General features: G+C 39.8%; 1 protein-coding gene across 7 annotated transcripts in view; it reads left to right on the forward strand.

Moving 5' to 3' along the window:
* LOC139266063 (disks large homolog 1) overlaps positions 1–18,983 on the forward strand; it is a 493,057-nt gene that overhangs the window by 450,435 nt on the left and 23,639 nt on the right. For 3 of the 7 annotated variants that reach the window (XM_070883900.1, XM_070883902.1, XM_070883904.1), the window contains 2 exons: positions 6,866–6,965; positions 13,487–13,528. In XM_070883900.1, the coding sequence (XP_070740001.1) occupies positions 6,866–6,965; positions 13,487–13,528 (142 nt within the window). Of the gene's footprint in view, positions 1–6,865; positions 6,966–7,315; positions 7,362–13,486; positions 13,529–18,983 lie in introns of all 7 variants that reach the window. The other 4 variants (XM_070883901.1, XM_070883905.1, XM_070883903.1 and 1 more) reach the window with 2 other exon arrangements.

An 18,983-nucleotide genomic window follows, 5' to 3' on the forward strand; every position in this document is an offset into this window, starting at 1 on the left:
ATATGTGCCTTTTATTTAAATCAATACAATGACACATATTGGTAGCTGTCAGGAATTAAATTACAATTTTCATACATTAATGCAATTAGTCTGTGGTGTAAAAATGAGCACTTTGGGGTATTTTTCTATGTTAAAGATGCTCTATAAATACAAGTTGATATTGAGCTCCAGCAAAAATATCAGCATATTCCATGTAATTCTGCAGCACTCGAGTGCTGAGGTGCTTCCCTGATCGCTTCTGTGCTGAAGGCTAAGTTCTCTCACAGACAAGGTCGTTAAGTGCCTGATTATTTATCTCCTACGAGTATTTATCTCCTAAGACAATTAGTGTTAGCGTTCTATTAGAATTAGGACCAGGTCCAGTTATCCTAGTAATCCAAGGGTCCTTATGGTTGAATGAACATTAAAGGATAATGGCTGAATTGCTGACCACTTGACTACAGCAGCAAAGCACTCATTCTACACTGTGCTCCAACCAACTTCAATTTCAAAAGAGCCTGGGTCAATATTCCTTGAATGAAAGTGTTCACAGTTAGAGCATCCGTGCAGTGTCTCCATTGGTATTTTCACTGGAGCAAAACTTCATCATTGCAGTCAGGACAAGTTGGGATGGGGAAGGAAATAGGGAGAGAGAGGGTCAGCTAGACAAATAACCCCTAAATAATTACTATATGGTCCATCTTATTCCAGTCCAATGTCCTCATCTAACTTGAGAGACGTTGGAGCTGGAGTCAGGCAAAATTTGCTCTTAACAAGAGATTTGTTTTGTAGTTTTGATCAACGCTAGAAACCCCTCGCAACATGTCAGTACCTTCCTGGTGTTCTAGCATTGCAGCCCCCCCCCCCGCCTCGCCACCCCATCACATGCCTAATGTCCATCTTGAGCAGTCACAAATATGCAAGAAAAAAGATGGTTCTCAATCCTTGAGCTATACTACCAAACTGAGATAAATGCATATCCTTAAAAATTAATTATTGCCAATAGATTATGGGTGTGTGGTTTTCTGTTTCTTATTTTATATCACTGGTGATTAGCTCTGAAGTGGTGTGTTTCAGGGAAAGAAAAATGCAAGCGTGGGCTGAGTCTTCAGCCATCCATCATTGCTTCCTTCCCCATCCATGGGTGGTTCTTTAAGTTGTCTTGACAATACATTCCCCACAGTGGATTGTACCTTAAACCATTATGATTCTGTTTATTTTCCTCTCCATTTTAGCTGCCCTGATGCTTTCTCCCCCCCCACCCCCCTCCCCCCCAAAAAAAATGTACAAAGCAATTAAGATAAACAAAACAACGAAGATATAATTTATATGTTGCAGGCTTCAAGGTTTTAACTGTTTCTTGATTCAGTTTTTTTTAAATTCTGTGATCAGTGAATTGGACAAATAAAAAATTTAAAGAACAGACTATTCCTCTAATGTGCGTCAGCAAAGGTAACGTGCTTGTGTACAGTTTGTTGCTTTAAAAGTGAGCATTAATGATTAATGGCAGATGCATTTATCTTGGTTACAGAGCACACTAGAGATACTTCAGCAGCAATACAAGTGTCCTGAAACTGAGATAAATGCATATCCTTAAAAATTAATTATTGCCATTAGATTATGGGTATGTGATTTTCTGTTATTTTATATCACTGGTGGTTATAGCTCTGAAGTGGTGTGTTTCGGGGAAAGGCCTTCACCTTATTCACACATAACATAAGAAATAGGAACAGGAGTAGGCCATACGGCCCCTCGAGCCTACTCCGCCATTCAATAAGATCATGGCTGATCTGATCATGAACTCAGCTCCACTTCCCCACCCGCTCCCCATAAACCCTTATCCCCTTATTGTTTAAGAAACTGCCTAGTTCTGTCTTAAATTTATTCAATGTCCCAGCTTCCACAGCTCTCTGAGGCAGCGAATTCCACAGATTTACAACCCTCAGAGAAGAAATTTCTCCTCATCTCTGTTTTAAATGGGCGGCCCCTTATTCTAAGATCGTGCCCTCTAGTTCTAGTCTCCCCCATCAGTGGAAATATCCTCTCTGCATCCACCTTGTCCAGCCCCCCCCATAATCTTATACATTTCGATAAGATCACCTCTCATTCCTCTGAATTCCAATGAGTAGAGGCCCAACCTACTCAACCTTTCCTCATAAGTCAACCCCCTCATCCCCGGAATCAACCTAGTGAGCCTTCTCTGAACTGCCTCCAAAGCAAGTATATCCTTTCGTAAATATGGAAACCAAAACTGCACGCAGTATTCCAGGTGTGGCCTCACCAATACCCTGTATAACTGTAGCAAGACTTCCCTGCTTTTATACTCCATCCCCTTTGCAATAAAGGCCAGGATACCATTGGCCTTCCTGATCACTTGCTGCACCTGCATACTATTCTTTTGTGTTTCGTACACAAGTACCCCCAGGTCCCGCTGTACTGCGGCATTTTACAATCTTTCTCTATTTAAATAATAATTTGCTCTTCGATTTTTTTTTCTGCCAAAGTGCAAAACCTCACACTTTCCAACATTATACTCTATCTGCCAAATTTTTGCCCACTCACTTAGCTTGTCTATGTCCTTTTGCAGATTTTTTGTGTCCTCCTCAAACATTGCTTTTCCTCCCATCTTTGTCTCGTCAGAAAACTTGGCTACGTTATGCTCAGTCCCTTCTTCCAAGTCGTTAATATAGATTGTAAATAGTTGAGGTCCCAGCACTGATCCCTGCGGCACCCCAGTAGTTACTGGTTGCCAACCAGAGAATGAACCATTTACCCCTACTCTGTTTTCTGTTCGTTAGCCAATCCTCTATCCATGCCAATATATTACCCCCAACCCCGTGAACTTTTATCTTGTGCAGTAACCTTTTATGTGGCACCTTGTCAAATGCCTTCTGGAAGTCCAAATACACCACATCCACTGGTTCCCCTTTATCCACCCTGTTCGTTACATCCTCAAAGAATTCCAGCAAATTTGTCAAACATGACTTCCCCTTCATAATCCATGCTGACTCTGCCTGACTGAATTATGCTTTTCCAAATGTCCTGCAACTGCTTCTTTAATAATGGACTCCAACATTTTCCCAACCACAGATGTTAGGCTAACTGGTCTATAGTTTCCTGCTTTTTGTCTGCCTCCTTTTTTAAATAGGGGCGTTACATTTGCAGTTTTCCAATCTGCTGGGACCTCCCCAGAATCCAGGGAATTTTGGTAAATTACAGTCAATGCATCCACTATCCCTGCCATTACTTCTCGTAAGACCCTAGGATGCAAGCCATCAGGTCCAGGGGATTTATCTGCCTTTAGTCCCATTATCTATTGAGTACCACCTCCTTAGTGATTGTGATTGTGTTAAGTTCCTCCCCCCCCTATAGCCCCTTGACTATCCACTGTTGGGATATTGTTAGTGTCCTCTACCGTAAAGACTGATACAAAATATTTGTTCAGAGTTTCTGCCATCTCCATGTTCCCCATTACTAATTCCCCGGTCTTGCCTTCTAAGGGACCAGCATTTACTTTAGCCCCTCTTTTCCTTTTTATATACCTATAGAAACGCTTGCTATCTGATTTTATATTTTGTGCGAGTTTACTTTCGTAGACTGTCTTTCCTTTCTTAATCATTTTTTTAGTCGTTCTTTGCTGGCTTTTAAAAGCTTCCCAGTCTTCTGTCCTCCCACTAGTTTTGGCCACTTTGTATGCCCTTGTTTTTAATTGGATACCGTCCTTTATTTCTTTAGTTAGCCACGGGCGGCTATCTTTTCTCTTACACCCTTTACTCCTCACTGGAATATATTTTTCTTGAGAGTTCTGAAATATCTCCTTAAATGTACACCACTGTTCATCAACCGTCCTACATTTTAATCTATTTTCCCAGTCCACTTTACCCAACTCTGCCCTCATACCTTCATAGTCTCCTTTATTTAAGCTTAATACGCTGGTTAGAGATCCAACTTTCTCTCCCTCCATCTGAATTTGAAATTCAATCATGCTATGATCACTCATTCCGAGGGGATCCTTTACTAGGAGATTGTTTATTAATCCTGTCTCATACATGAGAGGGTATGAATTATACAATAAACAATATAAGTTATAATCTAACATTCTACACATTTTTTGTAGAAACAGTTTTCAATGGTAAAATTTGGAATACAACATTATACGTGTCAGGAATACCTTATTAAAGCACTTGCAACTTTGGAACATGTGTGTTCTTCATTCCTGAAAAATTCTAAATTGCATTTCTCCCACTCAGTCTCCATGATCTCACTCGGACATGGAAACTCTTGGTGAAAATTCATGCCGAAAATCCAGGAACACTGTTTCTGCCTGAGCTGTGTGCATTGTATGATAGGATTATGAATCACAGTCTTTTTTTATTGGGAGAAGTGTTTTTTTAAGCTGACCACCAGAAGTTAAAACATGGCCATCTAGTGTTCGGTGAGGCTACTGCAATCTTTCTTTCAGTGGTACTTGATGACTTTGGGGATGGTGGGGCGGGGAGAGAGAAGGGAGGGGTTGGCTTAATTAAATATTATTTATGGGGAACAGTTTACAGTACTGATCAGAAATCTTTATCCTTACCCATAATCTAAAAATTTATCGTTTTGATTTCTAAATATTGGATTGTCAGATTTTTTTTTTATATAAGTATCTTGTGTAGAAATCTGAACAGCTGTTTTTCAAAAACATTTAGCCAAGAGTGAATAAAAGAGATTAACAGCATGCTGCATTGTTGTTCCACTTGCTATAGATTTATAGTTAAATGCCTTATGATGATCCCTGCTAAACTGAAAAACAATTTTTGTAGTTCTGTATATGTGGTTAGAAAAATTATGTACTAACGTGCGCAGAAACATGCATGCATTGTGTAGCAAAAGGAACGAGAAGGAAAACTACGCTTGCCATTGATGAAGATCTGCATCCCACAGGGCTGTCTCATTTAGCCACATTCAAAACTCTGGCCATGGCTTCGTCCGATGCCAAGCTTTAGCACGCTATGCATGCTCTCTACTTTGACTTTGTGTTCAAAATCCAATTTCTCTTGTTTTGGGTGTAGGCTTTGATGAGACGCTTGATACCATTTTTAGATTTAAACTGATGAGCATTATTCTGCTCTCGCCATTTTGGTTTGAACAATTTGGAGTCTTAATTTTAGCATTCCATTTTTTGCTAGACATAAAATGGATGGCATTCAACTGAGTTACCTAGTATCTGAATGAAGATGACTTTTATTATTAATTCACACATTTACTGTTTTCCAAATGTTAAATTATGGAGGAGAAACTAGTGTTTTTAAAAGTAATACAGCCAGGGTACAACACACTGGACATTTAACAACACAACTATTGTAATTGGATCTTACTAACTTGCTTCTTAAGTTTTGTCACAAATATTAATGCTATATACATTAATGCTATATACATTAATAAAACATTCTCCTATATAAAGCTCCTGTGTATATCTTCAGTAATTTCTTGCCCACTGTTTAGATCTTGTCTATACAGAGAGCTGTCTCACTCTGCTATTGCTCATGGTTCTTCTTACTTGCTCTCTTGTGCACTCTCGCACTTCCTCTCTTCGAGCTTTTGCTTCTCGTGTTTTGGATGAGACGTTAAACCGAGGCCCTGTCTGCTCTCTCAGATGAACGTAAAAGATCACTTGACACTATTTTGAAGAAGAGGTGGGGAGTTTTCCCACGTTGTCCTTACCAATATTTATTCCTCAATCAACATAACAAAAAACAATATCAGGTCACTATCACATTGCTGTTTGTGGGAGCTTGCTGTGCACAAATTAGCTGCCGCATTTCCCACATTACAACACTGACTACACTTCAAAAGTACTTAATTGGCTGTATAGCACTTTGAGACATCCAGTGGTCATGAAAGGCGCTATATAAATACAAGTCTGTCTTTCCTTTTTTCTCTCTCTTTTCTTCCACCCAGCTGGCTCATTTACCGCTCTGCGAAGCTCACTTTAGAGTCTCTTCTATTTTCCTTCAGTCTTCTCAAATGGTTTGCAAAGCATGACAAAAAATATTTTGGAATAAAATTTGATTTTAATCATTTTTATGTGAATTACTTGTTGGTCACTGTTTTGTTTCCAACTTTGTAATATGGAATGAATCAACCTTCCTTGTATATTCACCTGAAATGTTTGAGAAATTGGATTTTTATTTTTGGTGCACTTAGATCTCTATCTCTCATACATCGGCTCTGGTTTCAGTTAATGAACATCTTGCTGAAAGTTGACGGTCTCTTAGTGTATTAATCAAGACAGCATGCGGACAACCATATCTCACCCTATCTCACCCTGTCTCCTTGATTCACAATCTTCAAAATCAAGCTCTGTTCATTTGAATGCATCTGAATTTGTCTTGTTTCTAGAAGATTTTTTTTTATTTTTCATTAGCTCTTGCAAAAAGTACTTAAAAAAAAAAAAAAAAAATCCCTACTGTTGCCAACATTTTTTTTTAATATACATCTTGACCATTTTCTTTTATTTTGATTGTCTCAGATGCAGAACTTGACCGATTTTACTCTTGTGGAAATGACTCTAAGGCCAGCACATTTCTATCTAATCTTAAGATTTAAATGGCATCGCAGCTAAAATCTGTTTTTTTTTAAATCTATATATTTTGCTAAATGTCCTGGAAGTTTCTCTGGATTGCTTTTTACAGATTTTCTGTCACAGTCTGAAGGAGATATGCTGCAGGAATAGAATACATATTGTGCATCACTATTTTCTTGGCAAAGTTAGCATTAAAACAATTTTTTGAAGAAATTGCAAGGGATGCTGGCCCGAGTCAGTTTCCATGCGTTTCTAGGGTCGGGCATTAATCACGTGGACATTAGACACCCCTTTTTTGCCACTCCTTCTCTTCCTCAGCAGTCATTCAATGACAAGCGTAAAAAGAACATCTTTTCCCGAAAATTCCCCTTCTACAAGAACAAGGAGCAGAGTGAGCAGGAAACCAGTGATCTTGAACGTAAGTAGCTGCAACCAGATACACCTGCAGAGAAGGTCAATCTCCAAGTAGGGACCTTTACTGTGTTACCATGGCAACATGTTTTAGCTGAATACAACTGGTCCCCTCTTTGTTTTTAACAAATTGGTGCGTCTGTTCTGAGTCGGCTATTTCTGCAAGTTCCAACTGTGTTAATATATCTAGATACAGAGACGTTATGGTTAACTCCTGGGTTGAGAAACATCTAAACCAGTTACGTTCACACAAAACTGTCTGTCATGGTAGTATTGTTATGTGCCACTGACAGATTTTCTTTTTCTTCTGTGATTGTTTTTTTTCTTATTGCTTGCTGTCTGGGGACTACTCTACAGGAGATCCCCGGGTTAGGTGACGACGTTATGGGAACAAAAGGCCTGAGTAAGTGCCGGAAAATACTCTCCATTCACATTTGCCTCCATCTGTTTTCTAAGCTAGTTTTTTGTTGCTTTCTGTAGTGGTTTGTAGGTTTCTGCTGGCATGGGGAGGTTCATGGTTATTGGTTTTCCATCTTTATTTTTTACTTTTTTTAATCATTACCATGCAAAGACAGGTTTCGCAATCTCTGGCACTATTTCCTATGTAAACCTTATGGATAAATCAGACATTTTATGAATTTGATAACGAGGAGAACGCAGATGAAATGTGACCCTTGTGTAAAATTGTATGTAATCATTAGATGGAGGCTGAAGTTTGTTACAAGTGTTTGTAACTGGGTCAGTTTTCCAACATGCATTTGTATATAAATATGCCAGCTTTATGTTCTGAAATAAAAATATCAGTTCAGTATTTACCTGGAGCTGAAAGATCAGATATTATATGTTAACATAGGAAGTGGCTGGAGACCATTGCAAATGATTCCTTTTATTTTACATTATGACATCAGTACAATCTATACTGTGAACTGGAGGAAAGATGGTATAAAAATTAATTTCATCGTTTTTTTAAAACTAGTAAACCCACGTAATTTTCCCCTAAAGTAAAGGTGATTTCAGTTGAGCCACAACAGTTATGTGCCAGGAAGTACCTACTGCTCTCCTGAAACCAAATGAACAGTCTGGAAATCACTATTTAAAAAAAAAGACCTATTTGTTTTTCAGTTAGCTGCACTGTTAACTGGTTGTCTTGTTTTGCGTGGGTCTATTTTTTTCCCCTTTGTAACCTGTTGCCGGGGTGAGCCGGCTGCTGTCAATGTTGGCCAGCTGGCAGGGGTTTGATAGAGATTTACCCCCCCCCCCCCCCCCCCTTGTAAAAATCACCTGGTCTCAGCTCTGCACCTTTGTGCGGTATGAGATCAAAATCTCAGCAGAGAGATTGAATCTCTGTCCTTCCTCACAGGCATGTCTGTGTCAGCACCGCCCTGGTTATCTTATACTTCATTAATCAGTTTCTTGAAATGTACTTAAAAAAGAAACCCTGATTCGTTCAGTTAGAAATGTAAAAATAACCTTAATGATGAAAAAAAGAGGATGAAAAGGAATCAAAATTTAAATAGTGAAATGTTCTATGAGTATCATTGTATTTCCCACAGCTGTGAGCTTCAGTCGTCATGTGCAACAATGACTTGTTCCTGAAAGATTATTTTATTATTTTGCATTTGTAAGTGTTATATTAAGAGCTAGCAAAGTTAGGTTTTACTATGCATCTTTATGTTTGCATTCAATTTCAATATATTTTCTCTTTCTAACACACGAGTTTTGTTGTACCCTATAAACTGATTTGAAGATTATAAATACGACTACAGTTTTTGCTTATTCTATGGGATAGCATTAGTCTTTTACACTTCTTTTGCATTTCTGACTGAATGGGGCTCTTAATCTGGCTAACATCTCCTTTCACTGTGTTTGAGGTGAGGCTGTAGCGTATTGGGTACTTTTGTATTGCATGTTTTTAAAAAAAAAGAATCTTGGGCTATTTCGTGGTGTTAAAACATTTCATTTGCAAACATACTTAACTGTGTTGATTATGTGCTAAGCTTTTGGGGGCGGGGAGTGGAATGTTGTCACAGATGGTGACCAAAAGGTGCTGTATATTATTACCTGAAAGGGTTGGGTACGGACATTGTCCCTTTCTCAGTCTAACTAATGTAACTCTTTAGAGCAAATTTTGTGCTAGAAGTAGGAGCCAAAGCTCTATCAGTCATGACCAGCTAATCTATTTATTATCAGCTGAATGAGAAATTATCTGACCCTGTTATCCATTGCTAACTCTACTTGCTGTTCCCTGTAATAACTTTCCAAGTGGATCAACCTCAATGTTCAGTGCCCCAAAATAGACTTTAATGTATTTTATTTGGTGTCAGAGGCCAATGTGGGGTTTTTTAAAGAAAAACCTGTCAAAATACAGACAATAAACCCTGCCATTCTATGTTGAATCTAGTGGGTAAATACACCACTTTTTGTGCTACTGAACTGCACAGATGAGGAATGTATGTGTGCGATAAGTGGCCTCAATATCTGGGCTCGGAAGGGGGAGTAAGTCTGCCTTTGGTCTTGCTTATCTAGTGACCAAACATGGATGTTAGAGGAGGACAAGATCTTGTTTGGTTGTAAATCCCTTATGATTGAACATCATGTTGATGTAGCTGGCTTAGCTTGTAAGTTAAGAATTGTCATGAAGGCAAAATACTGGCGGGCTACTTGCACTCAAAGACGTAGCTGGTTTAAATTTGTGCCTCGAGAAGAGAAATAATGGTAATAACCGATTGAGAAAAAATTATGTTTGTATCGCCAAGATTCCTCCTTTCACTGCAGTTCAGTCAGTTTGTCAAAAGATAGCTTTGAATTCTTCAAACTTCCTTTTCTTAATGCATCTCATTACATTTATTAAATGGAAAATGGTAGCAAGTGAATGAAACCAGCATAAAGAGATAAAGAATGGGAATGAGAGAGAGCAATGCTGGAACAGGGAAGAAAGGACCATATTGGAGAGAGTGTATATGAACAGTATGAACACAGTATGACTAATCAGGCTAGAGACCAAGAATTGCGAGGTTGACAGGGAGTCAGTACTGGTGCAGTTTGGGAAAGGGGGCAACACAGCAGCAACTCCAGCTTATTGCATGCTCGCACCCTATTTACCATAATGTAATATCAGAAGAAGGTCTATGTAAATCAACAATGCTAATATTGCACTGCTGGTCTGTGCAGGCAGACCAATCTAAAGTGATGGATAATGATCTACTTATCACTGCTGACTGTTTATCTGTTTATGGTTACTGTCAATGGTAGCCAGTGGCTGGAGGAACCAGGTGTCATTCTCTCCTGAGAAGCATATTGGTCATTTCAACCTGTTGTCATTTTGTTCAGAATTGTCTCCAGCGTGGTTCTTGCTGTCAGTAGGAACTCTGGTGATGTATAGGTCTACTGTATAGTCTAATTACTGTAGTCAGAACCTAGGTAATGGTGAGGCCCTAAATTATGGTATAAATGATAACTGAAGTATTAAAACATCAAAAATCAAAGTTATCCTGAGCCAATCCTGCTGAAACGGCTTGGTTTCAGCTCATAACTCCCGTTAATTCCATTTCATCACTTGTTATTGTAAAACTTGCCATTCAGAAATTTATACCGAGCACTTATTGAGCAGCTGTGCTTGTAAGTAGCATGTGATGTATCACAAAATATGATGTCAAACGTTTAGCATCAATGACCCTATAAGCCTAAAGTGTGAAAATGTATTGGTCTAGAAATCCCGGTCAGCTGCTTCCTGCGGGCGATCGGGCAAAAAAGTTTTTAAAAAGATGCGCACTTACCTGAGTCTGCTGCACCCACAGGAGATCCCGGTCCTGAGGCGTCCACTGACTGCGCGTCGGAGTGCGTGCACTTCTGGATGTCCGCAGAGCTGCAGCCGCAGTCACATGGCTCTGGGTAGTCACTCCAGATAAAGTATATACTCAGTCATCATTAATGGGAATTCCGTAAGTTGGCATTCCCATTATTATGATTGAGAACCCCCCGCCCCCCCCCCCCCCCACAAACACCCAAAACACTAATAGAAAAAATGCAACACATATTTTTATTAATTCAAATTCGTTATTTATGTATTATTAAAAAATATATATATTTTTCTGATTTTAAGTTTTTTTAATTATGGTTTAAAATAAACTTACTTTAGAGGGGAGGGTTTTTAACAATAAAATGTGCTTTAAAATTTTATTTTATTATGGTTTTGTGTATATTAAAACTCTTGCGTCTATAAAATTGGGCTATGCGCCTGCTTTTATCAGACGCAAGAGTTTTCAGGACATCCGCTGGACAAGATATGGGTAAATACCGTAATCTTACCGTACACACTTCGTACGGACCCGACACACCGGAATTTCTGGGCCATTATGTGAGAGCATTAAAACAAAAGTGGGGTGTGGTGTGAATCACTCCAAGGATACATTTGTTCTCAACAAAAGGAAAGGGATTTTGAAATGTTTCATGATCAAGTAATGGAAATATTTGATGTAAATACCTCTCAGAATATTTGAAATTTACGAAGTTATGACTTATTTCTGTAAAGTAGTTTTGATCTTCTAAATTATGAAGAGAAGTTAAAATTGGTATAAATCTGCTTGCAGCACATCCATTTTCTCCTACTGGATTATGTACATTCATTAGAGTCCTGACAACCTGCTACCAAATCATCAAGACTTGTATTACTCTTGTGCTACTTTGGGGAATTTCAGTCATGTATTCTCAGTCAAAAATGCAGCTGGTAAATATTTTGTATTTTAGAGGAGTACATACTGAGGACTTAAATACCTGATACACAATAGGAAGAGATGATAAATATGTTTTATATCCAGCCCCTTGAATTAGTGAATGATCTAAAATCTCAAACCAAGCATTCATTTTAAACTGACTGCATTAAATGAAAACTGTCAAAATAATCCCCATTCTGTCCTCCCTGATATGTTGGATCTAGAGCTCACTGTGGGGAATGCAGTCACGACACAGTTGATTATCGACTAACAATCAAAAGTGTGCTATAGCCTCATACACTGTGATAGTTGTCGGTGCTTTGGATGGAACATGTTCACATTTTTCATCTATTCTCAGCATCAAGTGCTGTCAAATAGGGTACAGTATGGGTAAAACTGTAAATCTATTATCTCGTCGAACATTGCCCATATAAGGTATTGCATGGTTATATGTAGAATTTGGTTTCTCCACAATGCCTCAACTTTAAGCCCAAACCAAACACCCACCACTGCACCAGTGTGATGTTCATTTCCTATGCAAACCACATTTGTGGCTTCTTTGAGAAATACAATCTCTGTAATTCGTCCTATTATTTGATACTCGAATCTGTGGCTTTGTTTTATTTATTTTGATGATCAAATTATCAGCATTATCATTTAAAGTCTTTAACAGATTTGTTTTATAAATGTGCAAAAATGCCCCAAAGCCAACCTGTATACCTTGGGGTGGTGAATACAGTGGAGTATAGGGGTTCTGAATCTTAGGGGTTATTGACTTTAAATAAAACAATAATATTTGCTATGAAATACCTACATTATTTTTTCTCTTTCTTAAATGAAATTCCTGCTTCTCCCCTCCTACAAAGCCTGTGTTTCAGATTTGATCATTGGCTGCAGAATGTAAAAGTAAAAAATGATATTTTATTAGGCATGCTGAGTGAGAACTAAACTGTCCTCCCTGCTGCCTGGTCAGGTTACCTTTACTAATATCTCCAATCATCAAGCCTTTAATTACAAATGTCTCCTATTGTGTCTGACCCCAAGTAAGAAAACCAACAGTTATCTGCTATTGTTGAGTCAGAGGCAACTCTTTCACACCCAATACATTTTATTAATCTTCAATAAGTAATAAACAACTAACTAGTACTGATTTGACATTTATGGTCTAAAATATACTTGAGATTGTTAAAACTGAGGGTATTGAATTATGTATGAGCAATATATCAGAATCTGAAATGGTATGGTTCAGTATTGAGTTATGACCATTCATCACATGGACATTCAAATGAACATTTCCATTTTGAAGGATTTATTGTTGGAATTTTTTTTTAGAAAATATTCATTGCTGACATGTCTAATTTCCCACTTGGCCAGATAAGCAGGCAGCTCGGCTCATGCCATTCTTATGTGACCACTGGATAGAAATGGAGTGATTTCTCCCTCTGGTTCTTCTCTCCGTGCTGGATTGAGTGGCACTATTGCATTGAGCAGTCGGATGGTATTCGGTAAGGCGGTATTGCCAGCTTATGGTGGGAGCATTGTACATGTATGTAGTACTGCTTCTCTGTCCATTTTAAGATGCAAGTTTTTGGAGTTTTCTCTTAAATAAATTTTGTGTAAGTGTGTGGCACTTTAGAACTGAGGGGTCAAGTACCCAGTTCACAGTACTTACATCATCCAAACAACTGGTAATGCATTTCATATGTCCCATCGTTTGCTTTGCATATTTTTGAAAGGCATAATTTTATTAACCATAATTTATATTGAAATGTTGTATTTGATTATGTTGCTTATATTTCTTTTATTATGATTTCAGAGCATGTAACGTCTAATGCCAGTGATAGTGAAAATAGTTACCGTAAGTTGTTTCTTGTTCCCTGTTTGTTCCTAGACTCCCTTTGTGTTACAGATCCTTACCTTGCCGAGCTTTTAGTGCTGCTGCCCCACTGGTTAATAAGCTGCATGTTGTTGGTAACCTTCTATCTAGCAAAGAAAGAAAAAAAGTTATTCATATATGGCTTATTGTACATTACCTTGCAGTTTCTGACTTTCTGAATAAACCTATATTGGGCTAATCCTATGTAGGTTCACCCTGCTGTAGTATTTACACTGACATTTAAACCCAGTTTATACTTGGAAATTTCAATTGGGTTTATTTGAGGAAGAAGTAACTAAATTCCATGTGCCTCGTGAGGTTGTGTTTATACTTTTTTTGCAGTTAAATGGTTGCTCCCTCCTGTAGGTATCTCCATGACGTGCACCATTCCCTTTATAAGAACAGAAAAACATAAGTAGTGGGAACAGGAGTAGGCCATACGGCCCCTCGAGCCTGCTCCGCCATTCAATAAGATCATGGCTGATCTAATCATGGGCTCAGCTCCACTTCCCCGCCCGCTCCCCATAACCCTTCACTCTGTTATCTTTCAGAAATCTATCTGTCTCCACTTTAAAAATATTTGAATATTCAGCATCCACAGCTCTCTGGGGCAGAGAATTCCACATATTTACAATCCTCAGAGAGAAGAAATTCCCCCTTCATCTCAGTTTTAAATGGGCGATCCCTTATTCGGAAACTATGCCCCCAAGTTCTAGATTCCCCCATGAGTAGAAATATCCTCCTCTCATTCTTCTGAACTTCAATGTGTATAGGCCCAACCTACTCAACCTTTCTTCGTAAATAGAAACATAGAAATTTACAGTGCAGAAGGAGGCCATTCCGGCCCATCGTGTTCGTGCCGGCCGAAAAAAAGCCACAAGGCCCTCGGCCAGCAGTCCTAAAGGTTACATAGGTTTATATGAACAATGATGGAAAGGCAAAGAGCACCCAGCCCAACCAACCCGCCTCACCACAATTGCGACACCCCTTATACTAAAACATTCTACACTCCACCCCAACCGGAGCCATGTGATCTCCTGGGAGAGGCAAAAACAAGATTAAAAACCCAGGCCAATTTAGGAAGAAAAAATCTGGGAAAATTCCTCTCCGACCCATCCAGGCGATCGACACTAGTCCAGGAGATCACCCTGGCCGTATTCGATTCCCTGCAGTACTTACATTATATCTGCTCCGTCCAACAAAAGGTCATCCAGTCTAATCCCAATTACCAGCTCTAGGTCCGTAACCCTGCAGGTTACTGCACTTCAAGTGCCCATCCAACCATCTCTTAAAAGTGGTGAGGGTTTCTGCATCCACCATTCTTCCAGGCAGCGAGTTCCAGATACCCTCTGCTTAAAGAAACCTCCACTCAAATCCCCTCTAAACCTTCCACCAACCACCTTAAAACTATGCTCCTTTGTAATAGACCCCTCCACTAATGGGGATAGACCCTACTATCCACTATGTCCAGGCCCTTCAATATTTTGTACACCTCAGAGGTCTTCTCTCAACCTCCTCTGTTCCAATGAGAACAAACCCAGCCTATCCAATTTGTCCTCAGTGCTGGGACCCCAGCTATTTACAATATACATCAATGATTTAGATGAAGGAATTGAGAGTAATATCTCCAAGTTTGCAGATGACATTAAGCTGGGTGGCGGAGTGAGCTGTGAGGAGGATGCTAAGAGGCTGCAGGATGACTTGGACAGGTTAGGTGAGTGGGCAAATGCATGGCAGATGCAGTATAATGTAGATAAATGTGAGGTTATCCACTTTGGTGGCAAAAACATGAAGGCAGAATATTATCTAAATGGCGGCAGATTAGGAAAAGGGGAGGTGAAACGAGGCCTGGGTGTCATGGTACATCAGTCATTGAAGGTTGGCATGCAGGTGCAGCAGGCAGTGAAGAAGGCAAATTGCATGTTGGCCTTCATAGCTAGAGGATTTGAGTATAGGAGCAGGGAGGTCTTACTGCAGCTGTATAGGGCCTTGGTGAGGCCTCACCTGGAATATTGTGTTCAGTTTTGGTCTCTTAATCTGAGGAAAGACGTTCTTGCTATTGAGGGAGTGCAGCGAAGGTTCACCAGACTGATGCTCGGATGGCAGGATTGACATATGAGGAGAGACTGGATCGACTGGGCCTATATTCACTGGAGTTTAGAAGAATGAGAGGGGATCTCATAGAAACATATAAAATTCTGACAGAACTGGACAGGTTAGATGCAGGAAGAATGTTCCCGATGTTGGGAGAGTCCAGAACCAGGGGTCACAGTCTAAGGATAAGGGGTAAGCCATTTAGGACCGAGATGAGGAGAAACCTCTTCACTCAGAGTTGTAAACTTGTGGAATTCTCTACCGCAGAGAGTTGTTGATGCCAGTTCGTTAGATATATTCAAGAGGGAGTTGGATATGGCCCTTACAGCTAAAGGGATCAAGGGGCATGGAGAGAAAGCAGGAAAGGGATACTGAGGTGAATGATCAGCCATAATCTTATTGAATGGTGGTGCAGGCTCGAAGGGCCAAATGGCCTACTCCTGCACCTATTTTCTATGTTTCTATGTCCTCATAACTAAGATTCTCCATTCCAGGCAGCATCCGAGTAAATCTCCTTTGCACCCTCTCTAGTGCAATCACGTCCTTCCTATAATACGGCGATCAGAACTGCATGCAATACTCCAGATGTTGCCTAACCAAAGTATTATACAATTTAAGCATAACCTCCCTGCTCTTATATTCTATGCTTTAGCCAATAAAGACAAGCATTCCGTATGCCTTCTTAACCACCTTATCCACCTGGCCTGCTACTTTCAGGGATCTGTGGACAAGCACTCCAAGGTCCCTTTGTTCATCTACACTATTAAGTGGCCTACCGCTTAATGTGTATACCCTTTCCTTATTAGCCCTTCCAAAGTGCATCACCTCACACTTCTCTGAATTAAATTCAATTTGCCACTGCTCTGACCACTAGATTGATATCCTCCTGCTGCAGCCCTTGACTTTCCTCTTCATTATCAGCCACACAGCCAATTTTAGAGTCATCTGCAAACCTCTTAATCATACTCCTTATATTCAAATCTAAATCGTTGATATATACCACAAAAAGCAAGGGACCCAGTACTGAGCCCTGCGGAACCCCACTGGAAACATCCTTCCAGTCACAAAAACATCCATCAATCATTACCCTTTGCTTCCTTCCTCCAAACCAATTTTGGATCTAACTTGACACTTTGCTCTGTATCCCATGGGCTTTAACCTTCATGACCAGCCTACCATGAGGGACCTTATCAAAAGCTTTGCTAAAGTCCATATACACTACATCGTACACACTACCCTCATCGACCCTCTTGGTTACCTCCTCAAAAAATTGAATCAGGTTAGTCAGACATGATCTTCCCTTAACAAATCTGTGCTGACTGTCCCTAATTAATCTTTACCTTTCCAAATGCAGATTTATCCTGTCTTTCAGGATTTTTTTCAATAAATTTCCCACCACTGAGGTTAGGCTGACAGGGCTGTAATTACTTGGGTTGTCCCTTTCTCCCTTCTTAAACAAGAGTACTACATTAGCAGTCCTCCAATCCTCCAGCACCATGCCCAGATCCAAAGAGGACTGGAAAATGATGGTCAAGGCCTCTGCTATTTCCTCTCTTACTTCGCTCAACAGCCTGGGATGCATTTCATCCGGGCCTGGGGACTTATCTACTTTCAAAGCTGCTAAACCCCTTAATACTTCCCCTCTCATATTTATTTCATCCAGAATATCACACACCTCCTCGATAGCAGTATCTGCATTGCCCCTTTGTGAAAACAGATGCAAAGTATTCATTAAGAACCCTCTCAACATCTTCCGCCTCCACACAAAGATTACTCTCATGGTCTCTAATAGGCCCTACATTTTCTTTAGTTACCCTCTTACTCTTAATCTATTTATACAACATCTTACGATTTTCCTTTATTTTACTGGCTAAGAATTTCTCATGCTCTCTTAGCATTCCTAATATAATTTTTAATTTTACCTCTTAACTTTCTATATTTCTCAAGATTCTATAGTATTTAGCCGTTAATATATGACATAAGCGTCCCTTTTTTTTCTTAATCCTCCCCTGTAAGTCCCTAGACATCCTTTTTCTTTAAGGGCACATGTTTGCCTTTTCTTCATCATTCCCCGCTGTGCAGCTGAGCCACCCTAACCCTAACCCAACCCCTTCATCTCCGGAATCAACCTAGTGAACCTTCTCTGAGCCGCCTCCATTGGAAGAATATCCTTCCTTAAATAAGGAGACCAAAACTGTACGCAGTACTCCAGGTGTGACCTTACCAATATCCTGTACAGTTATAGCAGGACTTCTCTGCTTTTATACTCTATCCCCCTTGCAATCAAGGCCAACATTCCATTTGCCTTCCTGATTACTTGCTGTACCTACATACTAATGTTTTGTGTCTCATGCACTAGGACTCCCAACTCCCTCTGTTCTACACATTTTGAAATTTTTCTCCATTTAAATAATTTGCTGCTTTATTTTTTCTGCCAAAGTGGATAACCCCTCACTTTCCCACATTATCTGCCAATTTTTTGCCCACTCACTTAGCCTGTCTCTATCTCTTTGCAGACTTTTTGTGTCCTCCTCCCAACTCCCACCCATCTTTGTATTATCAGCAAACTTGGTTACATTACACTCGGTCCCTTCATCTAAGTCATTAATATAGATTGTAAATAGTTGAGGCCCCAGCACCGATCCCTGTGGCACCTCACTAGTTACTGTTTGCCAACTGGAAAATGACCCATTTATCCCAATTCTCTGTTAGTTAGCCAATCCTCTATCCATGCTAATATATTACCCCCAACTCCATGAACTTTTATCTTGTGCAGTAACCTTTTATGTGGCACCTTATCGAATGCCTTCTGGAAATCCAAATACACCACATCAACTGGTTCCCCATCCACCCAGCTCGTTACATCCTCAAAGAATTCCAGCAAATTTGTCAAACATGATTTCCTTTTCATAAAACCATGCTGACTCTGCTTGACTGAATTATGCTTTTCCAAATGTCCCGCTACTGCTTCCCACCCTTTCCTTCAACCACTGTCTGTCCCACCTGTGACAGACTGTAATTCCCGTATTGGACTGTTCAGTCACCTAAGAACTCACGTTTAGAGTGGAAGCAAGTCTTCCTCGATTTCGAAGGACTGTCTATGATGATGAATAATGGACCAGCATTTTCCCAATGACAGATGTTAGGCTAACTGGGTCTAAAGTTTCCTGCTTTCTGGCTGCTTTCTTTTTTAAATAGGGGTATTACATTTGCGGTTTTCCAATCTACTGGGACCTCCCCAGAATCCAGGGAATTTTGGTAGAGTACAATCAATGCAAATATCCTAAGATGCACGCCATATTGAGAGGACTGATGGCATGCTCTTAAATGCCTGCCAGTGCCA

Source organism: Pristiophorus japonicus, chromosome 6 (assembly GCF_044704955.1).
Source record: "Pristiophorus japonicus isolate sPriJap1 chromosome 6, sPriJap1.hap1, whole genome shotgun sequence".
In the NCBI taxonomy this organism is placed as follows: domain Eukaryota; kingdom Metazoa; phylum Chordata; class Chondrichthyes; family Pristiophoridae; genus Pristiophorus; species Pristiophorus japonicus.